This window comes from Mustelus asterias, chromosome 26 (assembly GCF_964213995.1).
Source record: "Mustelus asterias chromosome 26, sMusAst1.hap1.1, whole genome shotgun sequence".
In the NCBI taxonomy this organism is placed as follows: Eukaryota; Metazoa; Chordata; class Chondrichthyes; order Carcharhiniformes; family Triakidae; genus Mustelus; species Mustelus asterias.
In genome coordinates, this window is record NC_135826.1 from 43,492,988 (window position 1) to 43,508,342 (window position 15,355).

Genomic DNA, 15,355 nt, shown 5'->3' on the forward strand with positions numbered 1-15,355 from the left:
TTATTTAATTAATTAATTGAATTGAATTCCCTGCTCTTGTGGGATTTGAACTCGTGTCTCCCAGATCATTAGTCCAGGCCTCTGGATAACTCGCCTAACAACATGACCAATGTGTTACTGCAACCATCTCGCACCATTCACAGTCCCAGGATGTTTCAAAGCTGTTCACAGGCATTGTTGTCTCACAGACAAACATAGCAGCCAATATGCGCACACAGCAAGATCCCACAAATGAGATAATGTCCGATCAGGTTTTAATGTTGTTGATCAAGGGCCCATTACTCCTCCTGTTCCCTGCAATGGGATTACTGACGGCCACCTGAACAGAAAGATGGGGCCCCAGTTCGTGCATCTGAAAGGCAGCTCCTCGAACAAATCAGCTCTCCCTCAGTTCTGTGCCAAGTGGCAGCCTAGATTGTGCTGCCTGCGTCCTGGAGTAGGGCTTGAATCTTCTAACACAGCTGAGAGTACGGCAATACTATCCATGGTGAGAAATCTGAATTGATGAAAACATACGGGTGGCACAGTGGTTAGCACTGCTGCCTCACAGCGCCAGGGACCCTGCTTCAATTCCTGGCTTGGGTGACTGCGTGTGGAGTTTGCACATTCTCCCCGTGTCTGGGTGGGTTTCCTCCAGGTTCTCCAGTTCCTCCCACAGTCCAAAGGATGTGTGGGTTAGCTGGATTGGCTATGCTAAATTGCCCCTTAGTGTCAGGGGACTAGCTAGGGTTATGGGGATAAGGGTTGGGTGGGATTGTGGTCAGTGTAGACTCACTGGGCTGAATGGCCTCCTTCTGCACAGTAGGGATTGTATTATATAAATGGCCATGCCTGGAAATTACTTTCAAGAACTCGAAGGTGATCTTACGGGTCTTGTAACTGGCCTCAGAGCCCCTGGACAATAATGACCCCTGCCATTCCATTCCAATTCTCTCCCGCATCTATTACTCCACTAAGGCAGACTTACATCTGTTTCCAGAGGTTGTAGTTCCTGGAACAGATCGCCAGCCTGTCATCAGCGGCTTATAACTCTTAGGGTGCCATTCCACATCAAACGTAGCTGACCAGGAGTCTCTCCCACTCTTACTGCCAGCCATTGGTATGTTTGGAAGAATCTTCATGTTGACACACTCAAGCTGTTTGGCAGAGTTTCGAACACACCTTCCTTGGCCATCAAGTCCTGAGGTGGGACTTGAACCCAGAGCTTCTGGCTCAGAGGCAGGCATTGTAACCCACTGCACCACAGGGCCTCCTATTACTTGGCATGCCTCGGAGCAATTAAGGCTCTAGTTGACCTCTGAATGTGCCTGGTCAATTAGTCTTTAACCGATCCTAGGAAATGTCTCCACAAGTACAAGTTGTATTAAGCTCTACTTTACCAGCAGAATATATTGTCAACTAAGTAGCTGTAACGAGAAAATTGGCATTAGATTCAGAGAACTAAACTACAAGAAAAGGTTATAAACAAATTAACTCTTCAGTCCATAAGGACAAATTAAAAATTTTCGGTACAAAAGACGTACAAGAAATCCCACTGCCGTGTTCTGTACTGTGGAGTAACAGCAAGGGGTTCTCCAGCCAACATGCCACATCCAATGACACAACAGAGATTCACATTACCGTAATCTCACTGCTATTGTGGGACGATGCTGCCCAGGGTGCCTGCCGTGGGGTGGCACAGTGATTAGCACTGCTGCTTCACAGCGTCAGTGACCCAGGTTCAATTCCAGCCGAGGGTCACTGTCTGTGTGCAGTTTGCACTTTCTCCCCGTGTCTGCGTGGGTTTCCTGCGGGTGCTCCGGTTTCCTCCCACAGTCCAAAGATGTGCGGGTTAGGTGGATTGGCTATGCTAAATTGACCCTAGTATCAGGGAGATTAGCAGGGTAAATGAGGGTTGTGGGAATAGGGCCTGAGTGAGATTGTGGTCGGTACAGACTCGATGGACCGAACGGCCTCCTTTTGTACTGTAGTAATTCTATTCTAAAATGATCATTGGATTCCAAACGTAAATCAATTTGTGAACACGTCAGGTGTGGTTAACTGTAATTAAAATGTGTTATTTTATATTTCAAATACCATCAATTCAGCCGTTTTTCCTGTATCTGTGTCAAATGTAAAGTAATTCCTCGCCATCTCACTGCTCCAAGGCAGGATTCAGTCTGCACCCGCCAAAAGCAGCCAATGCATTGCGCTGGGGTTTGTACCTCACCAGAGTCCGGCACTGAAAGTGTGACTGGGAATCCCCAACTCCAGCCGGTTTCGACTTCTCCAGGTGAGTGTAACCTCATTCCTTACAACATTCTTTCACCAAGAACGTCAAGATGATAGATAATAATCCTTCCAAAGAAGTCTGTGCTTTTCTCAAATATGATTTTTAATTTATCAGCGATGGATTCCTCGGGGATGGAGAATCTGTGAGTCGCAGACTAAGGAAGAATACAACTTACTTGATGAAGAATAATTTAGCGAACTGCCTGCCAGTATCCACAATTTAAACACTCATGTATTAGAACAAAGAAAATTACAGCACAGGAACAGGCCCTTCGGCCCTCCAAGCCTGCACCGACCATGCTGCCCGACTGAACTAAAACCCCCTACCCTTCCGGGGACCATGTCCCTCTATCCCCATCCTATTCCTGTATTTGTCAAGATGCCCCTTAAAAGTCACTACCGTATCTGCTTTCACTACCTCCCCCGGCAGTGAGTTCCAGGCACCCACCGCCCTCTGTGTAAAAGACCTGCCTCGTACATCTCCTTTAAACCTTGCCCCTCGCACCTTAAACCTGTGCCCCCGAGTAATTGACTCTTCCACCCTGGGAAAAAGCTTCTGACTGTCCACTCTGTCCATGCCCCTCATAATCTTGTAGACTTCTATCAGGAAGCACAGCGGATTGGTGTGTGGATTAATGCACTATCCAGTGTTTTAAACTCACCCACACGGCCCACATTCGGACTGAAATAAGGAGAAATTTCTTGACTCAAAGTTCATAAGATATAGGAGCAGAATTAGGCCATTCGGTCATTGAGTCCGCTCCGCCATTCGATCATGGCTGATATGCTCCTCATCCCCATTTTCCTCCCTTCTCCCCATAACCCTTCAACCCATTACCAATTAAAAATCTGTCTAACTCCTCCTTAAATTTACTCACTGTCCCAGCATCCACCGCACTTTGGGTAGCGAATTCCACAGATTCACAACCCTTTGGGAGAAGTAGTTTCTCCTCAACTCTGTTTTGAATTTGCTACCCCTTATCCTGAGACCATGGCCTCTCGTCCTCGCCTTTTGAATGTTTAGAATTCTTTATTCTGGAGAGGTGAGGATGCTCAGGCATTGTCTGTGTTCAGGGATGAGATCAATAGATGTTTGGATACCAAAGGGAATACCTGGAAAGGTCAACCTGAGGTCAACGATCAGCTATGATCTTACTGAATGTTCGAGCAGCCTGAAGGGACTGTATGGACTATGCCAGCTCCAATTTCTTAACTTCTGCATATTCGCAAGACATATCAGCTCGTGACAAAATTGAGGGATGGCGGAACTCATTTTCCCAGTTGAAAACTTGGCCCTAACACAAAAGATCATAACTCATTGAAAATTAATGCTAAATCACCTATTGCTGCCTCAGTCTGTGAAGGATATTTGCAGACGGTTTGTGTCTTCAGGGTAGAAATCAGCTATCTTCACCAAACTGGCTCCCTTTCTGCTACCTAAGAGGCAAGATAAACAAATTCAGTCATGGGGCTAGTTGCAAAATGAGTAAAACCATTGCAAACTGGAAAACAGTTGAGTTTGTGGCAAATGCAACGTTAGCATTCATTTCAAGAGGACTAGAATACAAAAGCAGGAATGTACTGCTGAGGCTGTATAAGATTCTGGTCAGACCACATTTGGAGTATTGTGAGCAATTTTGGGTCCCGTATCTAAGGAAGGATGTGCTGGCCCTGGAGAGGGTCCAGAGGAGGTTCACAAGAATGATCCCGGGAATGAAAACTTTGTGATGTATGAGGAGCGTTTGAGGACTGTGGATCTGTACTCGATGGGAGTTTAGAAGGATGAGGGTGGGGGGGGGGGAGGGATTTCATTGAAACTTACAGAATACTGAAAGGCCTGGATAGACTGGACGTGGAGATGTTGTTTCCATTAGCACTCGGATCTGAGGGCACAGCTTCAGAATAAAGGGATGGCCTTTTAGAACCGAGATGAGGAGGAATTTCTTCAGCCAGAGAGGGGTGAATCTGTGGAATTTATTGCCACAGAAGGCTGTGGAGGCCGGGTCATTGAGTGTCTTTAAGACAGAGATAGATAGGTTCTTAATTGGTAAGGGGATCAAAGGTTACAGGGAAAAGGCAGGAGAATGAGGTTGAGAAACTTATTAGCCATGATTGAATGGCGGAGCAGACTCGATGGGCCGAATGGCCTAATTCTGCTCCTATATCTTCTGGTCTAAACAAAAACCAAAGCTGACAATTCAGCGCAGTCTTAAGGAAGCATTGCACTGTTGGAGATGTTGTTTTTCAGATAAAACATTAAACAGAGTCTTCACCTGCTTGCTTGGTTGGATGTTAAAAATCCACGGCCCCATTTCGACAAAGAGCAGGGGAGTTCTCCCCAGTGTCCTGGCCAATATTTATCTCTCAATCGACATCACAAAAAACAGATCATCTGGTCATTATCGCATGATTGTTTGTCGAAGTTTATTGTGTGCAAATTAATTGCGGGATTTCCTTGGCCTCAGCAATTCTGGGATAGAGAGCCAGGTGGATTGAGGGAAAAAGCAATCTGGTGATACATCTCCCACTCTCTGTCCAGGGGCCCATGCTGTGATTTGAGGGTGTCAGCTAATGGCAGAATCAGGTTCGACTGAGATGCTGAAATTCATGAGAGACTGGATATGACTATGATTTGGATCAAAATCCTGGGATTCGCTGCCAAATTGGGGTGGTATGATGGCACTTTTAGGACTGAGTTGAGGAGGGACTTCTTCACCCAAAGGGTTGTGGAATTCCCTGTCCAGTGAAGCAGTTGAGGTTGCCTTGTTGAAAGTTTTTAAGGCAAGGATAGCTACATTTTTGAACAGTAAAGGGATCAAGGGTTATGGTGAGCGGGCGGGTAAGTGGAGCTGAGTCCATGAAAAGATCAGCCATGATCTTATCGAACGGCGAGCAGGCTCGAGGGGCTAGATGGCCTATTCCTGCTCCTAGTTCTTATTAAGAAGTCTCACAACACCAGGTTAAAGTCCAACAGGTTTATTTGGTAGCAAATACCATAAGCTTTCGGAGCGCTGCTCCTTCGTCAGATGGAATGGAAATGTGCTCTCAAACAGTGCACAGAGACACAAAATCAAGTTACAGAATACTAATTAGAATGCGAATCCCTACAGCCAGCCAGGTCTTAAAGGTACGGACAATGTGGGTGGAGGGAGCATTAAACACAGGTTAAAGAGATGTGTATTGTCTCCAGACAGAGCAGCTAGTGAGATTCTGCAAGTCCAGGGGGCAAGCTGTGGGGGTTACCGATAATGTGACATAAATCCAACATCCCGGTTTAGGCCGTCCTCATGTGTGCGGAACTTGGCTATCAGTTTCTGCTCAGCGACTCTGCGCTGTCGTGTGTCGTGAAGGCCGCCTTGGAGAACGCTTACCTGAAGATCCAAGGCTGAATGCCCGTGACTGCTTGTTTTTTTGATTTTGTGTCTCTGTGCACTGTTTGAGAGCACATTTCCATTCCATCTGACGAAGGAGCAGTGCTCCGAAAGCTTATGGTATTTGCTACCAAATAAACCTGTTGGACTTTAACCTGGTGTTGTGAGACTACTTACTGTGTTCACCCCAGTCCAACGCCGGCATCTCCACATCCTAGTTCTTATGTCAGGGACCTGGGTTCGATTCCCGCCTTGGGTCACTGTCTGTGCAGAGTCTGCACGTTCTCCACGTGTCTGCTCCTCCGGGTGCTCCGGTTTCCTCCCACAGTCCGAAAGACGTGCTGGTTAGATGCACTGGCCATGCTAAATTCTACCTCAGTGTAGCCGAACAGGCGCCGGAGTGTGGCGACTTTTGGGATTTTCACAGTAACTTCATTGCAGTGTTAACGTAAGCCTACTTGTGACAATAATAAATAAACTTTAATACATTAACAGGACTGTGGGTGGACCGACACCTCAGGGACGGCAGCTCTTCAAGAAGGCAGCTCATCACTTTCTCAAGGACAACTCAGGATGGCCAGTGACGCCCATAACCTGTAAATTAATAATATAATGATTCAGCCTGAAATTACCTTCCAGTCTGCACGTTCTGCCTGTGAATCCACCTTGGAACTGGAGCTGTAATTCAGTCAGCTTGGCTGTCTGAGGGAACTCGAGCATCACCCATTGGGAGGAACCCTAAGACACGGTGAGGGCGGGGGGATGGTGTGGGTAAAACACAATAAGGAACACTGAAAATCCAGAGATGGACAGTGATGGAACAAAAAAAAATACACATGTGCACAAGTCCTGGTAATAAAAACCAATAATGCACAGCAGGCCGAGACTCAAAGGGAAAATAAACTAATAATTCAGGGTTGGTAGAAAAAAAATCAGGAACACATCAATGAGAGAAAGACTTACATTTCTATGCCCTTAGGACTTCCCAAAGCCCTTCACATGGGTGGCACAGAGGTTAGTACTGCTGCCTCACAGCGCCAGGGACCCGAGTTCAATTCCAGCCTTGGGTGACTGTCTGTGTGCAGTTTGCACATTCTCCCTGTGTCTGCGTGAGTTTCCTCCGGGTGCTCCAGTTTCCTCCCACAGTCCAAAGATGTGCTGGTTAGGTGGATTGGCTATGCTAAATTGCCTCTTAGTGTCCAAAGATGTGTAGGTTAGGGGATTAGTGGGGTAAATATGTGGGGTTAAGGGGATAGGGCCTGGGTGGGATGCTCTGTCGGAGTCAGTGCAGCCTTGATGAGCTGCATGGCCTCCTTCTGCACTGTGAAATAGTTCTGAAGCATTGTAGTGTTTTGTAATGCAAGAAAGGTTTACAGCCAATTTGGGTACAACATAGTCTCACAAACAGCAATGTAATAAACACCAGATAATTTGCTTATTGTTATACGTATCGAGTGATCGTTGCTGGACAGAGTGCTACTCTTCCAACATTGCCATGGGATCTTTCACATCCACCCAAGAAGGGACCGTAGCCTCAGCTTAACATCCCTTCCAAATGATAACACCTCCAACAGTGCAGCACTCCCTCAGCACCACAGTCTTGATTTTTGTGCTCGTGCTTCTGGAATGGGATTTACGATCCATTGAGCCGAAGCAAATACTGGATGTAATAAATCTTCAAAGTGAAGACTTGATGGGCCGAATGGCCTCCTTCTGCACTGTAGGAATTCCCTGAAGCAAAGGAAGATATCCTAGGGGAGTGTTGCTTCTAATAAATGTATCACTTTCAACAGTGGCAACACAGGTGGAGAAGGTAGTCAAGAAGGCATAAGTCATGCTTGCCTTCATTGGCCGGGCATTGAGTTTAAAAATTGGCAAGTCATGTTGCAGCTTTATGGAACCTTAATTAGGCTGCACTTGGAATATAGTGTTCAATTCTGGTAGCCACACTACCAGAAGGATGTGGAGGCTTTGGAGTGGGTACAGAAAGGATTTACCAGGATGTTGCCTGGTATGGAGGGCATTAGTTATGAGGAGAAGTCGGAGAAACTTGGTTTGTCCTCACTGCAACGACAGAGGTTGAGGGGTGACCTGATAGAGGTCTACAAGATTATGAGAGGCATGGACAGAGTGGATAGTCAGAAGCTTTTTCCCAGGGTGGAAGAGTCAATTACTAGGGGGCACAGGTTTAAGGTGCGAGGGGCAAGGTTTAAAGGAGATGTACGAGGTGAGTTTTTTTTTACACAGAGGTGGGTGGTGGGTGCCTGGAACTCGCTGCCGGGGGAGGTAGTGGAAGCGGATACGATAGTGACTTTTAAGGGGCGTTTGGACAAATACATGAATAGGATGGGAATAGAGGGATATGGTCCCCGGAAGAATAGGGGGTTTTAGTTAAGTCGGGCTGCATGGTTGGTGCAGGCTTGGAGGGCCGAAGGGCCTGTTCCTGTGCTGTAATTTTCTTTGTTCTAAGACTGCCCTTTCTAAACCTCCAGGCAAATTAAATCCAAAACAGAAGAAACCACAAAGAGAAGCTGGAAGCAACTGATTAATGTGCACTGCCAAACCTAAGCCTCAGTTTGGACTGCTGCATGAAAGCTTGACAAAAAACAATTTGGTCAACGGGGCTTCAAATAATTTATCTTCCGCACTTTGCTTTTTATCTTTTCATTTTCAATTCTGAGGAAAACTGGCACATTTAGCTGCCTTTTCTCTTTCACAGTCTCCCGACTTGCTCTGCATTTCCTGTTATTTTGGTTACTGCAATGACTGACAACGTAATTTGCGACTTTCCAGTTAAGACCCAGAGTGGGTTGAAGCTTGGGCTGCTCTCTTGTGCCTCTCGGTGGCTGTCGTAGATGTTGCACTGATGAATTTTGTCAGAATAGAATCACACAGCACAGAAAGCGGCAGGTCGGCCCATCATGGCTGTCCTGGCACTTGGAAAGGATCATCAGTCTGTCTCACTGGCCTGCCCTTTCCCCATTGCCCTGCAACCTTATATCCTTTTCAAAAGCATTTACCCAATTTCCCCGGGAGGCTGCACAGTCGCAAAGTGGTTAGCACTGCTGCCTCACAGCGCCAGGAACCTGGGTTCGATTCCCGGCTTGGGTCACTGTCCATGTGGAATTTTGCAAGTCCCCCCCACCCCCCGTGTCTGCGTGGGTTTCCTCCGGGTGCTCCGGTTTCCTCCCACATTCTGAAAGATGTGCTCGTTAGGTGCATTGACCCAAACAGGCGCTGGACTGTGGCGACTCGGGGATTTTCACAGTAACTTCATTGGAGTATTAATTGTGACTAATAAATAAACTTTAACTTCTGAAAGTCACTCTTGAAACTGCTTCCACGATTCTATCGGAGAACGAATTCCAGATCACAACAACTTGCTGTGTATATTAAAAAAACTCTCATCATCTCTGCTCAGGTTACTTTTCCAGTTATCCTAATTTGTGTCTCTGATACAAACTGAGGGTGTAGGGAGGACATGAGGAAGAACCTTTTTGTACAGAGGGTGGGTGATGGGTGTCTGGAATTCACTGCCTGAGTTGGTGATAGAGGCAGAGACCCTAAACTCTTTTAAAAAGTACCTGGATCTATACCTTAAGTGCTGTAAGCTACAGGACTATGGGTCGGGCGTAGGAATTGGATTAGAAAGGGCACCTGGGTGTCCTTGAGCTGGCATGGACACGATGGGCCAAATGGCCTCCTTCTGTGAGGCAATTTTTCTATGGTTCTATCTCCCCCCCCCCCCCCCCCCCACCCCGACATTGAAAACAGTTCCTCCTTAGTTACTCTTTCTAATCTCCCCTAATGCTCTGTTTGAAGGAGTTCCTCGGGTAAACCAGACACACGCATCTGAGGAGGGGGAGATCAATCGATATATTCTGACAAAAAACAACATCAAAGAGATTCACTTTCGTTCTCTCGACAGCACAGAGTTCATCATACAAAGCAGGGGAGTACTGCACAATCAGGATATTTTTTACTCTATCAAGAGGATGCGAGTTTCGCTGGCTAGTCCAACATTTAGTGCCCATTGCGCTTGAGGTGGTGGTGGTGAGCCGCCTTCTTGAACAGCTGCTGTCCATGCAATATAGGGACACACACACTGCTTTTAGAGAGGGAGTTCCAGGATTTTTGACCCTGTGACAGTGAAAGAATGGCGATATAGTTCCAAGTTAGCTTGCTTGCTTGGAGGGGAACTTGCAGTTGGTAGTGTTCCCATGCGTTTGCTATCCTTATCCTTCAGAAGTTTGGAGGTTACAAGTTTGGAAGGGCTATTGAAGGAATCTTGTGCAATTTGTAGATGGTACTTAAAGGCAAAATCTTGCGGATGCTGGATAATCTCAGCAGGTCTGACAGCATCTGTGGGGAGAGAATAGAGCCAACGTTTCGAGTCTGGATGACCCTTCGTCAGATAGATCCACCTGCACCCTATTTCCACTAATTTTATTTCATTTCATCTCATTCATCTATCATATCATCTTCCTTTCTCACTTCCATTTTTCCACTTCTCCATTCCAGCTCTCCTCCTTCCACCCCCCCCCCCCCCCCCCCCCCCCCGACCTTTCAGGGCAACTGCCGTGATCCCCAGGCAGTCCCTTCACAACCTGTACCTCTGTTCTGCCATTTACGCATTCTGATCACTTAATGGACACTTTTAGCACCTTCTCAGCCTTCTGTATCTTCATTTACATTCCCTTTGTCCCATCAGAGCTCTGACAAAGGGTCAACGAGACTCAAAATGATGGCTCAATTCTCTCTCCACCGATGCTGTCAGACCTGCTGAGATTTTCCAGCATTTTCTGTTTCAGATTCCAGCATCCGCAGTATTTTGCTTTTATCTCAGTGTAAACATTTCCCAGGGATCCCAGCTGTTCCCAATCCATCCACTGTTACTTACCTGATCGGAGTTCCAGCAGGTCTCCTCATTATGGTCAAACAAGAACTTCTTTCCAAATTGCTTCACGTCACGGTTAAGGACAGAACTCACCCTACGGACAAAGAGTAAAATTCGGGCTTGACAACATGGTCAGAGAAAGACTCGCATTTATATAGCAACAGCAGGTTAAAGTCCAACAGGTTTATTTGGAATCACGAACTTTCAGAGCGCTGCTCCTTCATCACCTTGTTCAGCAGCGCTCCGAAAGCTCGTGATTCCAAATAAACCTGTTGGACTTTAACCTGCTGCTGTGAGACTTCTTACTGTGCCCACCCCAGTCCAACGCTGGCAACTCCACATCATGTATATAGCAACTTTCACTATCGCAGGACACACAAAAGTGCTTTCCGGCCAACAATATATCTGAAGCGCAGTCATTGTTGTAATATAGAGAATGTCAATTTGTGAACAGTAACATCCCACAATGTGGCAATGACCAGATAATCTGTTTCTGGGATGAAGGCAAAGTGTTGGCCATGGGAGAACACCATTGGCTATTCTTCAAAATAGTGCCTTGGGATCCTTTAGGTCCACCTGAGAAGGCAAACAGGGCTTTGGTTTAACTTCACCACGAAAAGATGACACTTTCAACAATGCAGCACTCCCTCAAGTGTCCCTGAAGCCACAAAGGGAACATCTCCTCCCACCTCTAGTGGGATTAAACTCGTCTCCCAGATTAAAAACTCATCTATTAACGAGAACGAAGGGGGAGATTTCTTTACAGAGCGGGCCTTAGCAGGGAGAGGTTGAGGTAGAAAGTGCTACACTTTTTAAAGGAAAATCGAATAAATATTTGAAGCAGAGGAAGATGCAGGGCAGCGGGATTCATGTTGCCCAGCAAAGAGCTGGCACAGACATGATGGGCCAAATGGCTTCCTTCTGTGTTGTACAATTCTATGGTTATATGTGATGGTGGCAACACATCTCTCAGAAAGTAAAAATAAACTTCCATTTAAAGAGATAAGGTAAGAGATTTTATGAGCTGGATTACATTCCTTACTCTCTACCACTCCCAAGGTGTGGATTTTTGAAATTTATCTCTGGTGCCTCGATGAAGTAGTATCATTCAGGGACATACTCTGAGGGACAGTGGCACAGTGGTAAAGCCTGGATTAATACTCCAGGGAGCTGAGTTCAAGCCCCACCATGGCAGCTGAGGACATTTGAATTCAATTCATTAATAAATCTGGACTAAAAGAGCTAGTTTTGCTAATGGTTTCCATGAAAGTACTAGATTGTTGTAAAAACTCATCAAGTTTACTCACGTCCTGCAGTGATGGAAATCTGCCATCCTTACCTAGTCTGCCTCCTCGTCTGGACCCACAGTAACATGCTTGATTGGTTTAGCAAACTACTCAGGGTGGCATGGTGGCAGCGTTTAGCACTGGTGCCAGAAAACCGGGTTCAATTCTGGCTTCGGGTAACTGTCTGTATGGAGTTTGCACATTCTCCCCATGTCTGCGTGGATTTCCTCCAGGTGCCCCGGTTTCCTCCTACACTCCAAAGATGTGCGGGTTAGGCTGATTAGCCATGGCAAAGTGCCCCTTGGTGTTAGGTTAGGGGGATTATTGGGGTAAATACATTACGGGGATAGGGCCTGGGTAAGGTGCTCTACTGGAGAGTGGGTGTAGGCTCAATGGGCTCCTTCTGCACTGTCAGAATTCTATGTATGAAACAGCTACAGAGCACTTCGCATTGTGGGCCTACCTACACCACATTTCCTCTGTTTAAGAAAGGGAATAGAAATGACCCTGGTAGTTATAGACCGGTTAGTCTTACTTCAGTGGTCGGTAAGTTGATGGAAAAGGTCCTTAGGGATAGGATTTACGACCATTTAGAAAGATGCAGCTTAATCCGGGTTAGTCAGCACGGATTTGTGAAGGGCAAGTCTTGCCTCACAAATTTGATAGAATTTTTTGAGGAGGTAACTAGGTGTGTTGATGAAGGTAGGGCAGTTGATGTCATATACATGGATTTTAGTAAGGCGTTTGATAAAGTCCCCCACGGTCGGCTTATGAAGAAAGTAAGGATGTGTGGGATAGAGGGAAGTTTGGCCGATTGGATAGGTAACTGGCAAGACCTGGCTGGCTGTAGAGATTTGCATTCTAATTAGTATTCTGTAACTTGATTTCTGTGTCTCTGTGCACTGTTGGAGAACAGATTTTCACTCCATCTGACGAAAGAGCTGTGCTCCGAAAGCTTATGGTATTTGCTACCAAATAAACCTGTTGGACTTTAACCTGGTGTTGTGAGACTTCTTACTGTGCTTACCCCAGTCCAACGCCGGCATCTCCACATCATTTATAAACTGAGCCAGCTAAGCAAAATATTCTCAGCAAAGGATTACATTTTGTATTATTTGAAATAATCGGACGGGGCAGATATTGAGCGCACACCAGGTGTGAGGGACAATCAGCAGCAACTGGGGAAACCATAGTCTCTTAGAGGCACAGGGGAGAAATTATCATGGGCAATGAGTGGATATTGAACAATATTTTGTGTCTGTCTTCTCGGTAGAAGTCTCACAACACCAGGTTAAAGTCCAATCATGAGCTTTGAGTGCTGTTCCTTCCTCAGCCGAGTGATGTTGTAAGACTTCTTACAGTGCCCACCTCAGTCCAACGCTGCCATCTCCACATCAGGATGTTGCCTGGTATGGAGGGCATTAGCTATGAGGAGAGGTTGGAGAAACTTGGTTTGTTCTCACTGGAATGACGGAGGTTGAGGGGCGACCTGATAGAAGTCTACAAGATTATGAGGGGCACGGACAGAAGCTTTTTCCCAGGGTGGAAGAGTCAATTACTAGGGGGCACAGGTTTAAGGTGCGAGGGACAAGGTTTAAAGGAGATGAATGAGGCAAGTTGTTTTACACAGAGGGTGGTGGGTGCCTGGAACTCGCTGCCGGGGGAGGTAGTGGAAGCAGATACGATAGTGACTTTTAAGAGGCATCTTGACAAGTACATGAATAGGATGGAAATAGAGGGATATGGTTCCCAGAAGGGTCGGAGGTTTTAGTTCAGACAGGCAGCATGGTCGGTGCAGGCTTGGAGGGCCGAAGGGCCTGTTCCTGTGCTGTAATTTTCTTTGTTCTTTATCATTCTCAGTGGAAGATTCGAATAACATGTCAGAAATAGAAGATAACCAAGGGGCTGCAAGTGAGGAACTTAAAGCAATTCATAACAGCAGAAATAAAGCAGAGAAACTGGAGAGACTAAAAGTTGACAAATACAAAAACCTGATGGCCCACACGCCAGGCTTCTAAAAAAGAGGGGGCTGAAGAGATGCGCTGGCAACAATTTCCCAATATCCCCTAGATTCTGGAACGTTCCCAGCAGACTGGAAGTTAGCACGTGTAACACTGCTATTCAGGAAAAGAGGGAGAGAAAACAAGAGAAGTACAGACCAATTATCCTGACATCAGTCATCAGGAAAGTGCTGGAAGCTATTATAAGCGTAGTCTTAACAATGCATTCAGAAAAGCAGAGTATGATCAGACAGAGTCAACATTGTTTTACAGGCTTGACTAAATTAGCAGCTTTTGAGAATGTAACTGGCAGGGTAAATAAAGAGGAATAAAGAGATGTGGTATGCTTAGATTTCCAAAACGTTGTGAATGAAGTCCCACATAAAAGGTTAATAAGGAAGATAGTGGGTTATAGAGTTGGGGATGGGATATTCAGCTATGTACAATCTACATTATCGAACACATAAATCATGAATCATACAGTGCAGAAGGAGGCCATTTGGCCCATCGAGTCTGCACCAACCATAATCCCACCCAGGCCCTATCCTCATGCATTTACCCTAACTAGTCCCCCTGACACTTAGGGGCAATTTTAGCACGGCCAGTCAATCTAACCCACACATCTTTGGACTGAGAGAGGAAACCGGAGCACCCGGAGGAAACCCACGCAGACACGGGGAGAATGTGCAAACCCCACACAGACAGTGACCCAAGCCAGGAATCGAACCTATGTCCCTGGCGCTGTGAGGCAGCAGTGCTAACCACTGTGCCACCGTACTCTCAGATACCGAGAGTAATGTTAAAGTTTATATATTAGTCACACGTAAGGCTTACATTAACACTGCAATGAAGTTACTGTGAACGTATCTCTGTTTCCTTTTATTCTTTCATGGGATGTGGGTGTTGCTGGCTCGGATATCACTTGTTGTCCATCCCTAATTGTCCTAAAGAGATTTGTTGTCCATACAAAGCGAGGTGGGAATGTGAGCTGTGAGGAGGACCCAAAGAGGGTGCAAAGAGATATCAGCAGGTTAAGTGAGTAGGCAATAAAGGGGCAGATGGAGTGTAACGTGGGGAAGTGTGATGCTGTTATCTTTGGTAGTAAAATTAGAAAGGCAGAATTTTAAAAAAAAGATGTGAAGCTTTCAAATGTTTGGAAAGACTCGTATAAGGAACACAAAGTTAGCAAGTAGATGCAGCAAGCAATTGGAAAGGCAAATTGTTTTTTTATTTGTTCATGGGATGTGGGTGTCCATGGCTGGGCCAGCATTTGATGCCCATTCCTAATTGTCCTTGAATTGATTGGCTTGCTAGGCCAGAGGCAGTAGTAAAAGCAGGAACAATTTTGTCTTTTAAAAAGCATTTAGACAGTTACATGGGCAAGGTGGGTATAGAGGGATATGGGCCAAACACTGGCAATTAGGACTAGCTTAGTGGTTAAAAAAAGGGTAGCATGGACAAGTTGGGTCGAAGGGCCTGTTTCCATGCTGTAAACCTCTATGACTTTATTTTGGATGGCATTTATGAGCC

General features: G+C 46.1%; 1 protein-coding gene across 1 annotated transcript in view; it reads right to left on the reverse strand.

Moving 5' to 3' along the window:
- Window positions 1-941: 941 nt before the first annotated feature.
- nr2c2ap (nuclear receptor 2C2-associated protein) overlaps window positions 942-15,355 on the reverse strand; it is a 129,787-nt gene continuing 115,373 nt past the window's right edge. Inside the window, exons 2-5 of the mRNA XM_078198740.1 lie at window positions 10,543-10,633; window positions 6,275-6,380; window positions 3,640-3,708; window positions 942-2,413 (exon numbers count right to left, since the gene is read on the reverse strand). Coding sequence (XP_078054866.1) covers window positions 2,292-2,413; window positions 3,640-3,708; window positions 6,275-6,380; window positions 10,543-10,633 — 388 coding nt within the window. The 3' untranslated portion in view covers window positions 942-2,291. The remainder of the gene's footprint in view (window positions 2,414-3,639; window positions 3,709-6,274; window positions 6,381-10,542; window positions 10,634-15,355) is intronic.